The 17909-nt window shown below is 44.7% G+C and overlaps 1 protein-coding gene across 2 annotated transcripts in view; it reads right to left on the reverse strand.

The window, feature by feature from the left end:
* Positions 1-2610: 2610 nt before the first annotated feature.
* The window catches only part of EXOSC4 (exosome component 4), a 270272-nt gene continuing 254973 nt past the window's right edge, over positions 2611-17909 (reverse strand). For both annotated transcript variants that reach the window (XM_044067416.1, XM_044067417.1), the window contains one exon: positions 2611-3319. In XM_044067416.1, the coding sequence (XP_043923351.1) occupies positions 2960-3319 (360 nt within the window). In that variant the 3' untranslated portion in view covers positions 2611-2959. The remainder of the gene's footprint in view (positions 3320-17909) is intronic.

Genomic DNA, 17909 nt, shown 5'->3' on the forward strand with positions numbered 1-17909 from the left:
AAACGGACTCAGCAGACAGAGTCTTTCCCTCCTGTTCACACCGGTAAGGGTCTCCTTTACTTTAGGGCCAAAGAGAGTGGCACCATCAAATGGGGCGTTAGTAAAGGAAGACTTGAAGGCTTCCGCATGAACATATCCAGGATTGCCTGCATCCTTCGCCGCGTATGATATCAGCCTCATGGATGAGTTAACAATGGATGTAAGGGTATTGAGATGTGCTGTAACTTTCTCTGAGACAGCAGCATCTGTAGTACCCTGGAGGGTATCTCCCAGCTCTTTGATTAGATCCTCTGTAAATGTGTAAAATGGGTCAAATAGTTCAGGGATAAAAGCCGCTGAACTAAAAATGCATCTGTCCATAGTCCTGGAATCTTTGTTAGGCGGGTGGACAGATGAGGAAGCTGGAACTCCCTTTGTGAGGTAAGCCTTGTCTTGGGGTGCAGTGATGTACTTATTAGGCTTCCTAGGGACTGGTTCCACGAGCAATCAGCTCCATTAACTCATGACCCAGGAGGAGGAAGGGTGAGCACCGAATGCCTTCAGCAAGACTGACTCATCCTCAGAAGGGGAAGGGACTGCCAATCACCTCTCTGCTTTAGGATAACCAAGATGTCAGGAAAGGAGACATCTTCTGAACGTGACTTTGGGGACCCTTCTGACTCATCCAAGTCAGTATCGGATGACAATGATTCATGTGGAGAATCTAAGAGTCGCCTCTAACACAATGGACTTCTTAAGAAGCCTCCGAGGAAGAGGGGCACCCTCCAGGGTGGCTGAGACACCGATGTGGCGGTGGTGCAGAGGAAGATAACGGTCCTTTATGAGGCTGCTTCTACTGATGTGGTTGTCTGGGTAGACAACACCTTCCTCATGAGATCGAAGGCCCCGGTCCCGAGTCGAGGTATCTCCCGGTTCAAGAAATGGGAAGAATTCAAACAGGCAGATCCGAGCCGAGGCCCCGAGGAAGAGTCGGAACCGAAACAAGGATGGATCTTAGGCTCACAATCAGTAGATCAACCTCTTCAAAGACTGGACAGGTCTCAGAGGAGGAAGGGATGGAGATAATGGAAGGCCTTCAAGTTTCGACACCAATTGGGTGGAAACCGAGATAAGTTTGGATAATAATTTCTGCACCACCCGGTCCACATCGGTGTCGGAGAGGGGCTTGGAAGGCCGACCTCAACAGTGTCGGTGGAGGAGTCCATCACCGGTTCCAAGACACTGACAACAGTTGAACACTCAGAGTCTGTGGAACCGGTGATCTAACTTTAGCTGAAGAGCTCGATGACTTGGGCCTTCCGAGGATTTGGATGCCTGGTCAGAAGCATCCAGAGCCTCTTGAAAGGAAGGTTTTAACAAACCTCTATCCATTAGTTTCCTGCTTATCTGTCATGACCCTCCCACTGAAAGAATGACAAATAGAGCAGTCTTCTTGAGATGGAGAGGGCCAAGACAGTAGACGCAGGAACTATGATTGTCAGTTACTGACATCTTTTGCCCACATTGGCAATTTCAGACATGTCACTAATAAAAAGGAGAAAAGTCAAATCCAGTAAAGTAGTCAAGTCCGGTGAAATTGTCAAATCCAGTAATGTAGTCAATCCGGTTGTCAAATCCAAGTAAGGGTGGTAGGAGAGAACTCTAAATAAGTTTTAACAAACTTAACGGAACAGAGTATCCCTTAACCTTACCACACACACACAATATGTCACTAAACAAGTTTATATAATAAAAGTACCAAGAAAAATACAAGAATAAATTCTTAATCTTATCTTAGGAGCTCGACCCAGTGATGCGAACGCTGCAGCGGCAAACTAGATCTGAGGTAAAGGCAGAGGGGGATTGTGGGTATTAGGTGATCTCGCGATGCAGAGCTTCCATGTGTAAGAACAAACGGCGAGATTGAACACTCTCACATCAAAGATCAAACCACAGTCTGAATGCAGGCAAGTAGAGGAAAATTACACAGTGCTTAATTCTGTAAGATATAAAGGACAACTGCACAAGTATTTACTACAATATATTTTCACACCTAAAAATGCCCATTACCACATACTTGGAAAACTTCAACCAGATGGAAACCACAAGCTTTTCAAAAACATGTAAATGGTTCATCTCCCAAGCCCTAGCTTGTAAATGTTTTCATCTTCCAACCTCTGTTTAAACTTACCAAGGTTATCAGAACTTGTCAGAGATTTGGGATGCATGACTAGGCTTAAAAATCCCCTTGTGGTCATTAGCCTAGTAAACACCTATGAACCTATAAACATGGTCCAACAAACTAAAATATATCACTAAATATTGAAGGAGCCAAGAAAAGTAAGACAAGCACCTGTACCATTAGTGGTTCAACAGTGTCTAAGGAAAATAAATCTGAATTCTGATAAAAAAAAAATTGCCACTGCAACCAATAACAGCCGAGTCTATAAAAAACAGATATGAAAACAAAGTAAACTGAGGACACACTGCATGTGGAAACCATGAGGCCTATAAGTATGAATGCTAATATAGACAGCATGCTAGTGACAACAGAAACATATGTGAATGCTGAGTCAAAAGTGCAAAACAAGCACAAAATAGCACAGTCTACAGACAATTGATACAAATTTATAAAGATTAAAGACCAGTGCGCTTTAATAGTAAATGCGGAACATGAGAAATGTACAAAATCTGTCTCTGAAAACTGTAGTTCTGCAACTGCAACTACTGCAGTGAGATTATACAATGACTGTTATGTTTACATACTCACACAAAAATCTGGAAATTAACATTTCAAAAATGAAACCTGGAAATTAACATAAAATCAGACTTGAAAATTGTCATAGGTTACTTAAACACAGTCTCTTTCAAATATGGCTGTGACTTTCAGGAATCCCTCAGTTCACTGGAAACTACTTGAAAATTACAACCTTTTGGACTTGATGATAATCTGCTGAATTGTAACCAGAAACCTTTTATTCTACTCTCCAAGAAGAGCAGTGACCTCCTGTAAATGCTCTCTCACGATCCTGTCAAGTACAGCATACACATCCTTGCATGCTTTTGCTGCAGAGTCAATCACACCCTCCAAATGGTCCTCATGAAGTCGAGCATTCATTTCTAGCAAGGCAATCTGGTCATATTTAGGGAGCAGGGCCAGAGCAATCTGAGGTCCACCTGCAGACTCTTCCACATAGCAAAGGTCAACCAGTGGAGTTTCCTCAATAAATCCAGTTGAGCAGGCACACACATAGTCCTTCATTGGAATGCCAGCATCAATGACAGCCAGTGTTGCAGCATTCACACAGGCACAGTAATTTCCACCATCAGACTGAAGAATCTGAAACAAGAGGAATAAACCACTCAGAAAATACTCCAACCACTCAATTCACAGACTTATTCTGAATTTGGTTTTGTATTCAGCAAAGGTATATAATCTGTTAGAATTATTTCACATGATATGGACAAAATTTAAACAAGGATACTCTTCTTACCAAAACTGATGGCTCCTTTTTAGGAGGACAAAGTACAACTATAGAACTTACCATAATAGTGGATGGCTCAAGTAGATTCCTGTTGTAGTAATATGAATGCTGTGACTTCTGCTGCAGAAGGTTCAAATTCCAGAGCTTAGCACCGTTCCTCCTTCAGGGTGGAAGGATGCCTGCCCCTCAGGGAAACAAATGCACTCTCTGTATAAAGCTGGTGTCTGCTCACATCATTTTTAGTTCTTTTTTACTCAAGATATTCACAGAATAGCCACACCCTGCCTCCTCTCCTCGGCATAATTCCAATGAAAAAGGGCTTTGACTCCAACCCTCATGAACAGCTATGGAAGGTCTCTCTGAGACAGGGACTTATAGAATCTGAATTCCTCAATCCTATCCGGAGGTGCTTTAAGGAAAGAGGGAGATGGGATAAATGCACAGTATCAAATGATGACCCTACTCCAGCCCTAGAATGTCCAAGGGAAAGAAAAGGGATGGTGGAAATGAAACTTAAGCTGCAACAGTACTCTACTTGAACATATACTACTACAGCAAGTTCTTTTTTTTTTTTTCATAAAGACAACTGCTGCACAAGGACCGACTACTAACACATTCTCAGAGCTCAAAAGGACAAGGAGGTGTCTGTTTTGGGATGGGCTATGTGACGATGTGAGGTACTGCCATCTGTGCCAAGGAGAATAGGGCAGTGCATGTGTAACATATGCCAGCATAGTTAGCTGAACTTTTGTAAACAATTTTGCCTTATTTGATATTACAATGACTTGTACATATGCTTATGTTAAAATGCATCAACAGTGTTATTATAACTGATTAAATGTTTATATTAAAACAAAGTATTCTGGAAGTGAAGAGTAGAAGTTTTTGAAATTGTTCTATAATTTTCAAATACTGCAACAGATTTTAGCAAAGCTCTGAATGTGTATTCTACCAGAGACAGGTGATCAAATGTGATGTCATTCTATAACCAGCAATGAGGGGATGGAACTCCCACAGCAGTTTGTTTTGCTTTCTCTGGAACCTGATATAAAAGATCTAAGTCAGTTATCACAGTCAGTTGAGTTCAGTTCAGTTAGTTGGAAGCTCATCACCTTGGCTTGTGGAAGTAAGCATCTCAACATCTAAACTTGCCTTGCTGTGTTAAGTAAGCTAGGAAACAGTTATTCTTTACATAGCCAGGAAATACAGTGAGACTAGTCAAGTATTTTTTTCTGCATTGTTTGAATCTGTCCAACTGTGTTATTTTTATTTCTCATGTGATGACACTCTACTGTTTATTGTACTTTGACATTTAGTATTCTCATGTTTTCTATTTTATTTACTATTAAATATTTTTATGTATTTCTAGTCTTTTACAGAAGACTTAACGTCTTGAGAGTACTTATGCATATTTTAGTGGCACCTTGGCCATTCCAAAAAGCCTGGATGCTTTGGTTACACTCCACCATTTTTATTAGTATTGACTTTACTCATTATAATTGGATAACCTTTGTAAGAGCCTATAGTAGTTGACTGGTGGCAGCGTAGTTACCTTATTGTCTGGGCAGAGGGTGTCACAGCTAGTAGATCTGTGCCAGCCTTTCCCAGGAGTGAGTAAGTGTGTGTGTGTGTGTGTGTGTGTGTGTGTGTGTGTGTGTGTGTATGTCAGCTACTTGGAAGTGCACCAAAGTGAATTTTGTTTGGGATCTGGAGAGACAGGGTCAAGTCCCAGGTCTGCAATGTGTTCCTTGTGTGCTCTTGGGGGAAAGTGTGCTTGATGCAGAGAGCTGCATCTGAAAAAAAAACTGTGTAAATCCACTCCTGTTTTCAGTGACCATCTCTCGCCGGTGTCAGTGGTGAGAGGCTCCTTGATTACTGGCCCAGGGTAGACAGGCCATCACAGGCCACAACAAGCCTTATAGAATGGCAATCTCAGATTCTTTCTGTGCTATGGAAGCAACATCCAACCTACTGCGATTCAAAACACATGAAAAGAAACTGGGTAGCTGCCTCGAAAAAAAGAAGTTATGTACTCACCATAACATTCCATGTTTGTAGTCCATTTCGCCATTCATTCTTACATATGGGGATCGGAGTCGATCCTTGGCTCCAACTCGGATTATTTACAAGCTGGAAGACGTCTAGCTGGCTTGTGGCTAGGTAGGTATCCCATGGTGCACCAGTACAATCCCCAGATCTTGTTTGCTGCTAATAGATATAACAAAATACAGAAAGAAGCCCATAATAAAAAGGTCTCCAGTGAGAGATAACTTTTAGTTATGTACTCACCATAACTTCAGATGTTTGGGATCCATCTCGCCTACATTCTGACTGATAAGTCTCTTATTGGCTGAGCTTACTATATCCCAGGATGCACCACTACCAGTCCCCCAGATCTAGTTTGTCACTGCTTATATAACATCGACAGATGATACAAGATAAAACAGTAGAACTCAAACCGTTCAATCTCTTCTGATCTCCAAGGCAGGGGAAGGAGGGTGGAGTGTAGGAATGTAGCGAGATGGATCCCAAACATCTGAAGTTATGGTGAGTACATAACTAAAAGATGTTATGTGATTACATTGTGACTGATGGGACAGCCTAGCACCTAAATCCTGGGTGGCTCACTGGAAAACACTCCTGAGTACTGTGGAACCAAATGATGCTTAGATGCCACATCCAATTTATAGTGGGAAATGAAAGTGTGGTTGGACCAAGTAGCCGCAGCACAAATCTCAGAAATAGCGAGCTTGGAATGAAATGCAATAGAGGTAGCCATAGCTCTAGTAGAGTGAGCTTTGACAGATGTTGTAAGTTGCTTATTTGAAGAGGAATAAGCCTGAGTTATGCAATCTCTAATCCATTTGGCAATAGTAGCTTTAGTGATGGTTTTACCCAGTTTATTATCTGAAAAGGACACAAACAATTGATCTGTTTTTCGAATTTGTTGAGTCCAGTCTAGATAGAAATTGCCTGTGAACATCCAATGTATGCAAGGTGTATTCCGCTTTGTTTGAAAATTTTGGAAAGAAAACTGGTAGCTCTAGAGATTGTTGGAGACAGAGATTAGAACAAACTTTTGGAACAAAAGATTAGAGACTGAAGATCCTTGATTAAACAAGGATGTTAAAAATTTCAAGACCTCTAACCTCTTCCACTTACTGTGATACAATTTCTTAGTGGTGGGTTTGTGGGCTGAAGATAAAATGTGAATAACTTAGGTGTGATTTCTGACTAAAATTAGAGTGGAGGAGCCAAGCTGTTAATTTCAAAGTGTGAAGGGACTGGTGCTGTTGTCCCGACTGATGAACCAGAAGGTCTGGAGTTAGATCCAAAACCAAGGAATTAGAATCATTGTGGACCCCAATTGGGAAGCTTTCTGGATGACTTTGGAAGCAGTCCTGTTGGCCAAGGTTGGACTAGAGCATCCCATCTTTGAAAATCTGAGCTGCTACTGTTTCGCTCAGGGACCACTCGTGAGGAGAGAATAGTCCTGCTCAGTCTGTCTGCCAATACACTGGATTTTCCTGGAATGTCCTCCTTGTTTGTTTAGATACCAGACCAAAGTACAGCCCTCATTTCCAACACATTGATATGGAGAAATGTTTGGCTTTGGAAGAACTGATTCAGATTGGATGGCAGAAGCCACCAAATCAGTATGTGATGATTGAGGAGATCCTGAAAAGACCATTGTGTCGATAACAGCCACTGAAGAATCCTCATGTGCAATCTTGCCAGAGGAACTGCAGACATTGAACCTAAAAGTTGCAGGACCATCCTGGCTGGGGCTTTGGATCTTAGAAGCAGGGCCGGCTTGACCTTGTAATGTTTGTATCCAGGCAGCAAGACAGACTTTGACCAGTTGAATGTAATTCGAGATGGTGGCTTGTAGGTTCTCTAGTAGTAGATGCCTGGTGGTGGCAGTCAGGAGCCAGTCTTCCAGATAGAGCAGTCACTACTGCCAAACACTTGGTGAACACCCTGGAAATGACTGTCTCCCAGGCTGATGTGATAATAGGCGTCCTTGAGATCTATGGAGCACATCCAAACATCTTTCTCCAACAATGGGAGAATGGATTGTTGCTGAGATCCAAAATGGGTCTCAGGTTTTGGCACTAAAAAGAACCTTGAGTAATTTCCGGATCCGATCTGGTCTGTTTGACTGGGTGGTGGGTCCGGATTTTTGGGCCGGTGGGGGGGTGAGTGTGTGAAGGAATGGTGCAAACAAAGAGGACCCATCAAAGTGAGGATAGCCAACTGAGAGCTAACCGACTGGCTAGCTGCTCAGGTAGGTTACCTGAGAGGAGTCTGAAAGCTCCTTGACCAGATTCCTCTGTAGTCTGGTGAAATGTGCCAAGTCAGGGTGTGCTTCCCGTACCGTCCATGCGTAGCAGATGCCACCATCATGGCATCTACAGCCACGCCGCTAAGAACTCCTTCTCGGGTGGGGCAGACAGGCACTGGTTCCACAGTATCTGGAATACCGACTCATCAGCGGAGGAGGGGGTTTGGAATTCGCCTCGTTGCTTTAAGATCTCTAGAATGTCTGCAAATGAGACATCATGGGCTCCTCCGAGACAACCAAGAACCCTCAGGAGGAACCCCACCCAGGGGTAAGGAACTGCCAAAGACCCAGTCTCCATGCCCACCATCAGCACCTGCCGGAGGAGGAATGGCAATGGAATGGCTATCGGCTCCTCGGCCAAGTGGGTACAAATTTCTGAAAGACTGGGGACTGGAACAGTCTTTGGAGCACCCTGTCTATGTGACATCCTTGATGACCTGGAAGATGGGTCTGAGTAGGCCTCTCCAATGGCTCCAAGGGACTAGGGGAGCAGACTGTCCCGCCCAAGTCCGTGGAGCAGGAGAAGGAGAGGAAGCTAATGCCTCTTCAAATGATGGTTTAATAAGGCCTTTTAGAATAAGTTTATTTTTCCTCTCTTGGAGGACCCTCGAGGAAAAAGCAAACAGTATACACAGAGAGAGTGATCATGATCGACATTTTAAAACTGCACTTATTTTAAACCCTGAAGGCCTAGGAGCCTGTGACATAATGGCAACCAAATCAGTGCATAACCAGTAAAATACAAGACCCACTAACTTTCACAGAGAAATTCTTTTCTTTGAATCAAGAACTGTCACAAATAGAAAGGTATGACCAAGGAATACAAGAACCTTTAAAATAAAAGGAACTTGACAGACAACGGCTGACAAGGGAAGGCCCTTCAACCCAAATGGAACCTCCAGTCATCACTACACAAAGTTTTTCCACAGAAAACACTTCAATCATACGCAAAAATACGATATAGCTGTTAAAACAGCTTTTGTTGAATTTTAAAGGAATTCCTGACAGGAAAGTAAGAGAAAAACCCTACTTAGCTCAAGACCACGTCTTTGCTTGTTAGCGATCTGGGGACTGGTAGTGGTGCATCCTGGGATATAGTAAGCTCAGCCAATAAGAGACTTGGCATAAGAACCCATCAGTCAGAATGTAGGCGAGATAGGATCACATAACATCAAGCTTTTATCTGTCTCCAGGTACTTCCAGGATGGGGGTAGGAGGGTGAGATCATAAGAATGAAGGGGAGAGATGGACTACAAACATGGAACGTTGCGATGAGTACATAACTTCTTTATGTTCTGTAGTCCTATCTCGCCTTCATTCTTACATATGGGACAGCGTCCCTAGCACCTTTTTCTTGGCTGGCTCAAGGAAAAATACTCCTGAGTACCGTGGAACCAAAGGATGCTCTACCCCTGGAGGTTAGATCCAATTTGTAGTGAGTAATAAATGTGTGAGGGGTAGCCCAAGTTGCTGCTGCACAATTATCAAGTGGAACCCTGGCCTGAAAGGCTGCAGAGGTAGACTGACATCTAGTAGAATGAGCCTTGATTTTGAAAGGTAAAGGTCTACCCTCAGAGGTGTAAATGTAAGCTATACAGCTAGAAATCCAATTTGAGCGGGTCACTTTAGAAACTGGTAAACCGGACCTGAATTCTGAGAAGGAAATAAATAATTGATCTGATTTCCTGAATTCCTTCGTCCTGTGCAAATAAAACCGTAATTGCTTATGGACGTCCAACTGATGAAACCTGTATTCTGCTGTATCGGAGTGGTTTGGAAAGAACACTGGAAGTTCTATGGACTGGTTCAAAGTATTATGTGAACAGACCATGGGGACAAAGGAAGGATTAGTACGAAGAGATATTCTGTCTTTGGGAAAAATCAGATAAGGGGGTTTTACAGATAATGCTTGCAATTCTGACACCCGTCTGGCAGATGTGATAGCCACCAAAAACAAAGTCTTTCAAGACAAAAATTTCAAAGGTGATGAATGAGAAGGCTCAAAGGGTGGAGACGTCAATTTGGATAGCACAACATTTAAATCCCATAAAGCAACAGGTTCTTGAAATGGGGGTCTTAATAAAGTGGCACCTTTGAGGAAGGTTTTGCACAGCCTATGCGACATTAGATTAGAGTCTTGTATGCCTAGATGAAAATTAGAAATCACTGCCAATTGAACCCTGATAGTGGCAGATGCAGATCCCTGGTGGAAAAGCTCAGACAGGAACTCCAAAACCACCGGGATGGAGGCGGTATAAGGGTCAACAATCTTTTTCTCAGCCCAGATAGAGAATCTCCTCCATTTGCTGGAATATAGTCTCCCAGTGGAGGGTTTATGAGAAGACGTTAGTATATGAATCACAGAGGGTGAGAAGTCGTGAAGCCTGACTAGGAATGGGACTGGAGCAGCCAAGCTGTCAAACTGAGGGTGTTTTAAGTGGGATGAAGCGAGCCTGACATGTGTCAAAAGATCTGGCACTGGGTCCAGAATCTAAGGATAGTCTAGAAGAAGAGGCCCGAGAACGGGGAACCAAACCTGATGAGGCCAGTAAGGAGCAATGAAAATCAGTTTGCTTCCCAGTTTTTTCGCTTTCTGAATAACCTTGGGTATGAGAGGAAAGGGAGGAAAAGCATAAAGGAGACCCAGGGGCCAATCGTGAACAAGTGCGTCTCTGGGTGACTCCCCCGGAGGGGGAGGGGGGGATGAGGGAAAAATAGCTGCTGCATTTGGCGTTGATCGGGCTGGCAAAGATCGCAGCAAGGTTGTCCCCATCTGCAGAAAATCTGCTCAGCCATTTCCTGTTTCAGAGACCACTCGTGAGCCATCAAGATTGCCAAGTGCATTGCCACCTGAAAACGCTGGGAAGATATTGTCCATTTCCAAACTTGAATGGCCTCTCGACAGAGTGGGTAAGATTTGGTTCTGCCCGGTTTGTTTATATACCATACTACTGACATGTTGTCTGATTGTATCTCAATCGTCCCCAGAGGCAGAAGGTCATTAAGTGCTTGCAATGCCAGGAGCACCGCCCTCATCTCTAGAACGTTGATATGCACATGAGTCTCGTGATCTTGCCATGTGCCTTGGACAGTCCTGCCTAGATAATGCCCCCCACCCCATCTGTGAGGCATCCATGGTCACAGTGGCAACGGGTTGGCGAGGAACAAATGAAGTGCCCATAGTTAATTGATTGGGTAGAGTCCACCAAATGAGGTCCTTCTTGCAAGAGTCTGTCAGCAGTATGTGATGAGATAATGGTAGGTATTGAAAGGACCACTGGGACGACAGCAGCCACTGAAGAATCCTCATGTGTAGCCTGGCTAGTGGTACTAGTAAAATGGTGGAAGCCACGGTCCCTAGAATTTGCAGAATAGTCTTGGCCTTGACCTTTCGTAAGGGAAGAAGACACTGAATTTGAAGAACCAGATTCTGTGCTCTTTCTACAGGAAGACGAGCCAACATGTTTACTGTGTCTAACTCTGCGCCTATAAAATTTACAGACTGAGAGGGCAATAAGGCAGATTTTTCCCAATTTATAGAAATCCGCAACTGGGCACAAAGTTGTATGGTAGCGTCCCTGGTCTGAAGAAGTAGATGCCTGGTGGGGGCGGTCAACAGCCAGTCGTCCAGATACGGAAACAACTAAAATCCTCGAAGTCTCAGATGAGCTGTCACTACTGCCATACACTTAAACACACTGGGGCTGTGGTGAGACCAAAGGGCAGAGCACGAAACTGGTAATGACTGGCTGCCAGCCAGAAGCGTAAATGACTCCCAGACGCCCTGTCCATTTTTATGTGGTAGTAAACGTCTTGGAGATCTACTGAGCGCATCCAATTGTCTTTCCCTAATAACGGGAGTATAGACTGCAGTGTCACCATCTGGAACTTGTCCTTCTTTACTGATCTGTGCAATCTGCTGAGGTCCAAGATGGGCCTCCAGTCCCCTGTACATTTTGGCACTAAAAAGAATCTGGCAGTAAGTTCCGGATCCTATTTGGTCTGCTGGGATGGTTTGGATGACTCTGTCAGCAACTTGATGACCTCCACAGTTGCCAGATCCCTGTGACTGGGTGGAAAATCCGGGATCCTCCTGGGAACATAAGGTGGATAAGAAAAGGGTATGACATAACCTCTGGTAATAATTCTTTGTACCCATTTGTCTTGAGTGATACTTAGCCAGGCTTCTGGATACAAAGAAATGTGACCCCGACCAGCTCCAGAGAAGCACAGTAGGGCCCCAGATCAGGAGCGCTGGTAAGGCCGGCCCCGAAATGAATCGCAGCCTCCTTGGTTTTGTGTTCCGCCCCTGCCTCTAGGACGACGTCTACCACTTCCTCCTCCTCCTCTGCCTCTGAAGGAGGAGTCACCCTGTGCATCCTGGAAAAAATTCTGGGACTTCTTGAACCACATTTTACCACCCCTCTGATCCTTGGGGTATGGTCTAGAGGGGACAGTAAAAAGTACTCCCACGGCAGAGAGTGTTTTCCCTTCTTGGTTGCACCGGGTGAGAGTGTCCTTTACCAATGTGGAACCGAAGGGGGCGTTGGTAAAGGTAGACTTGAACGGTTCCGCAAAATTACACAAACGCATCCAGGAATGACGTCTTAAGGAAATTCCTGAACCCGCTGCTCTACTCGCTCCATTGGCTGCATACAAAATAAGCCTCATGGAAGAGTTGACAATAGAGTTCAAGGTGGGCAACTGGGCAGACACCTTGTCAGGGACTCCCTCAGTACATGTACCTTGTAGAGAATCTCCTAACTCCTTAAGGAGATCTCTCTGAAGCCTCGTGAAGTGTGTAAGGTAGTTCAGCAATCTAAGAGTAAATGCTGCTGAAGAGAAGGTACACTTCCCATATCTGTCCATCATTTGAGACTCCTTATTCGGCGGATGAACAGAAGTCGTCTCCGCTAGCCCCTTCTTAGTGGCCGCCGCCACCACCATGGTATCTACGGGCATACGTTTAGATAAAAATTACTTTTCTCTGGGTGCAGAAAGAAACTTATATGGTCTCCTGGAGACTGGCTCCACGGCATCAGGAGTATCCCACACCTTCCGACTAACTAGCTCCATCAGTTCATCAAAAGGTGTAGACACCCAAGAGGCTGAAGGCTGAGACCCAAAAGCCTTCAGGTACAGTGACTCCTCATCAGAAGGGGCGACAGTGGGCTGCACCTCTGCTTAAGGATTTCCAGGATGTCTACAAGGGAAACATCACCAGAGGATGACTTGCGGGACCCTTCTGACTCCTCAAGGTCAGTGTCGGAGGTCAGAGACTCATCCTGGGAGTCTGAATGCTTCCTCTTACATGTTCTCTTCTGTGGGGGCTCCGCAGAAAGATATTCCAGGATGGTCTTGGAAGAGTGGGAGCCACCAGCCGGCGTCTCCTGAGGCTGCGGGTCTCTGCTGTTCAGGGAGGGAGTAGGAGCTGAGAGAGAAGGTGCCCTAGGGGGGAGTGCGTCAGTACCCCTGGTAGGAGCTGAAGATTGGGACAGCACACTCATCATCTCGAATGCCGACCTCTCTGGCTTCGAAGACCTCCTCAGCTCCGAAGAGGCCGAGGATGCCATCGGTTCCAGAGCCATCGACTCCGAGATATATGTAGGATCCGAACTCACCCTCGCCGATGTGCCAAGAGGGAGGCTCGGAATTGATGAGGTTCGGTTCCAGGCGTCCTTGTCGGGGCCAACCGGGGAGCTAAGGCTCCTAGACACCACGGATGGCACTGATAGTGTCGGAGCAGGACTTGGCTCCGAAACAACCACAGGGAGAGTTGGAACCGATAGTGTTGGAGCAGGACTCTGCTCCGAAACAACCACAGGGGGTGTTGGAACTGAGTGTTCCACCAGCGGTATCAAACCCTCCGGCTCCAAAAGGCCAGCATGGCTTGGAGGAGGAATCACCGAAGGGGGCATAACAGACTCAACTGGCTCCGGAACTGACTGGGTCGGAGCCAACAACAATTTCGGTAAGGCAGACGACTTCAAAAGTCTCTGGATTACCCTCTCCACATCATCTTCTGATAAACTCCTGGGATCTCTGCAGTATTGGTGACTTCAATATAGGGGAGACCGGAAAATGGTTCCAAACACTGGCTCTGTTGAATACTCTCAGTGGTCGGCTCCGAGCTACTTGACGCCGACCCTGTAATCACAGTAGTACAACTCTCAATCGGCTCCGAACTCTGTGGAGCCGAAGAGTCAGTAAATTTGTCAGGTTTAGTAATTTTAAAAGGAGGCTCCGAGACACCAGTTGGTGCTGACGAGGGCCTCTTAGAGGACTTGGACTTTTCCTATTTAGATCCCCGAGCTCTAGCAGAGGAGGAAGAGCTAGCCAGATCTTCCTCAAAAGAAGGTTTTAGTAGATATTTTAGAATAAGCTTATTTTTCCTTTCTTGCAACACCCTAGCACTAAAAGAGTGGCAAAATAAGCAAGCTTCCTGTACGTGGATGGCCCCAAGACAGTAAACGTAGTTACGGCGGCCATCCGTTATAGACATCATCTGTGAGCATTTTATGCATTTTTTTGAAGCCAGATGGCTTATGGTCCTTGCTTTCCTTAGACATTCTCACAGAAGATGAACACACACACGCACCACACGACACCAGATGACGACAGACAGACACACACACACACCACACACACACACCACACACACACACACACACACACACACACACACACCACACACACACACACCACACACACACACACCACACACACACACACCACACACACACACACCACACACACACCACACACACCACACACACACCACACACACACCAAAGAAGAAAGGGAGGACTAGGTCCTCTAACTTAAACGGACCTAGCCCTACAGGAACGGTAATAGACACCATGAAGGCTAGGTCCTCTAACTTAAACGGGCCTAGCCTGGGCAGGAAGAAAGAAGGAAAACGAGGTTTTCTAACTAAAACAGACCTAGGGGGACAGAAAAAGTTTGAAAGAGAAGCACACACCCAACAGGAATAAAGTCTCAAATGTAGAAATTACTACACAAAATAAACAGAACCTCGTTCTGTTTGTACACTAAATATATTAGCAAGTGGAAACACACGCAAAAGGCGCCTAAAATTACTAATATCTAACTATGAACACGTAAATTAAATGAGCAAAAACTGGAACACAGGATGCAAAGTACTAAATGGCCAAAGGGCCAACTGTACTTAAAGAAACTGCACACAATGGCGCACTAGTAAACGCTAACTATGCTAATTGCAACTACACTAACTATAACTATACAATGCTATATTAAAGTAAAAACAGAAAAATTATCCAAAAATTTTGAATAAATTTGAAGACTTAGCCAGAGCCAAAGAGAACCATATCCGAACTCGTCACGCAGCAAATGAGATCAGGGGATTGTACTGGTACAACATGGGATACCTACCTAGCCACGAGCCAACTAGAAGTCTTCCAGGTTGGAAATAGGCAGAGTTGGAGCAGAGGATCGGCTCCGATCCCCACATGTAAGAATGAAGGCGAGATAGGACTACAGAACATCAGGATGAATATATACTCCATAAGGAAAGGTACAGTAGCTGCTGTCCCTCTGGTATTGTTGGATCTCATTCGTCCTTTGAGATTCTTCCCCATGACAACAGTAGTAGAAAACAATACAGCCGCCCAGCCACTTGGGGCCTTTGTTTTGTGACTGGTTTTCCCGGTTTACTGGCTACAAAAGACACTAAAAGGCTAATGTGAAATGCTTGACCAATCAATATTTCAATCATCTGTGATTATGCAAGAAGTTTGGGAGTCCCTCACCTTTGTTTTGTGGGTTAGGAAAGAAAACATGCAGCTGTGTGTGAGTGAGGGAAAACTCAGTCAGCACTTTTAGCATAAAGGAAGACCTGGTTCTATATCCTGTCTCTGAGGAACTCTAGCAAAGGTACTCTGTATATTATGGCCTCTACTTCTAATATTCTTCAAGCTAAGGTAATGGCTAGTAAGGAATTTCAGGGGCGCAAAAGCAGCAAGTCTGAAGGGAGATTATCTAAATTTTATCCTGAGAAAGCTTAAGTGATGTGGAAGAGCAATTACCTTTCAAGACAATCTCAGATGTAGGGCTCATTTATGATGAAACGCTTAACAGTTTGCAGAAATACCAAGGGGGGACCCCATAAGTACACAGCCCGAGTTGGCTGAAATGAGTAATTTCGCTAAGCCATAAGCCAGGTCCGAATTAAACAGTTTGCATAAATGCTGCAAAACTGTGGATACTGAGTGTATGGAAAGGTACCAAGATTCTTCCTCGGGCATAACACAAAAAATCTTTTCAATTTGTCAAGGTTAGATTTTCTGGAAGCAGCTTCATAGCCTCTTTTAAGATGGTCAACATATCCTTTGAAACTTGTCACCTCAAGAGTACAAGGATTAGATAATCCAGGCTAACAAATGCAGTACTTTCAGGCTGGAGTGCATCACGGTCCTCTTGTGAAAGGAGCATCTGGTTGCACAGGTAGTGAGAGTTGAATGAGGGAAAACCAATACTGCCTGAGCCAGTAAGGTACTATGAGAAACGTCTTTGACCCTTCCTCCCTTACATTATGTATTACCATGGAGAGCAGGGTATCAGAAGAAATACATACAAAGACTATTCCATCTGAAGGAGATGGCGTCAATTTCCCAAGTATCATTGTGTGGAGATTTGGAACAGAACTTTCTTAACTTTTTATGCTTGGAGACGTAAACAGGTTTACTTCTAGAACACCAAACCCATAAACTATCTGAAGGAAAACATCTACATTTAACAACTCCTCATCGAAACCTGTAGCTGATCTGCTCACATGGCCCATTACTGAGTTCAACTGGGAGGAATATAAACTGCCCTTAAGGTCATTTCACACTGAAGGGCCATCTCCTAGCCCGACTCCATGCCACAGGGGATAGACATCTGACTCCAGCTCAGGTGACCAGGGTTTAACAGTCCCGGTATGGGAGGAAGCCAGGCAGGCAGGGAGAGAAGTGGATGGGCATAGCCCTTCTGCCTCTCCTGGGGAGCAGGGTGGGGTGTGTGTCCACTCAAGGGCACACTGGGTGGTACTTGATGGGATATCCCCTTAGACAGTCATAGCTTGCTTGTGCAATGAATACTAAATGTTTCCCTTGCTTATTTGTGTACTACATCAAAGTGGCGCTGTCTGTTGCCACTTTCAAGGTCCTTTTTCTCCAGACGGGTTTGAAAGCCTTGGGAACCTGGAACAACATCATGATTTTTTTTTTTATATTAACTTTTTTCTCCCTCTGAACATGGACTCATACTTCCTCCACTTTGTGACTCTCTCTGTGGGAAATACAAGCCAGATTTGAAGCATTTGTGGTTAGGATCTGCTTCTAGGATTTCTGGTGATAGGCATCCTATGGTTCTCTCTTACCTTAAAGATCCATCATTCCAGTTCTTGTGTGATGGTAGCACAGGAAATCATCTCAACCATGGAATGGAAATGTTGAATCCAGTTGTTTCTAAGTTATCACCGCAGCTTCCTCAAATGCAAATCTTGCCAGGAGTATTATTAAAATAGTGAAGGCCAAAAACCTCAGTGCCCTCAAAATTTCTCTGGCAAAGGCTAAAGTTTTCTAACCTAAGGCCAGGAAGTCTTGTGCTATGGATTCCATTTTGTCCTAAGAGAGAAAGATCCTTTGACCGATGAACTCCCAATATGGTTCCAAGAAAAATCACTGTCTTACAAGGCCAGAGATCTCATTTTGTGATACTGAATGAGAATACCAGTCTTTGGAAACAATATTGAACTGCAGTACTCTCTGTATTGCCTCCTGGGAGTGTGCCTGTATCTGGCAGTTGTCCAGATAGGACTAAATGTGGATGCTCTTGGTTCTGCAGTAGGTAATGACTGGAAAAAGTGAGTCCCCTCCATTCTGAATTCTGAAGAAGCATCTATGGTCCATGTAGAAGCATCTATGGTCCCTGTATATTGGAGGTGGGTTGGGGGGAGATGGAAAAGGACAAGCTCTTGAGAGTTATAGCTGCTCACCCTGGGGGAGAGGACCCTGGGGAATCTCAGGCTTCCCGTTCTGGTCTCCCTGCCACTTCTTTCTTTATTGACCCTAACCTGC

Source organism: Protopterus annectens, chromosome 3.part1 (assembly GCF_019279795.1).
Source record: "Protopterus annectens isolate FY-2018-M chromosome 3.part1, PAN1.0, whole genome shotgun sequence".
NCBI classification, from domain to species: Eukaryota; Metazoa; Chordata; order Ceratodontiformes; family Protopteridae; genus Protopterus; species Protopterus annectens.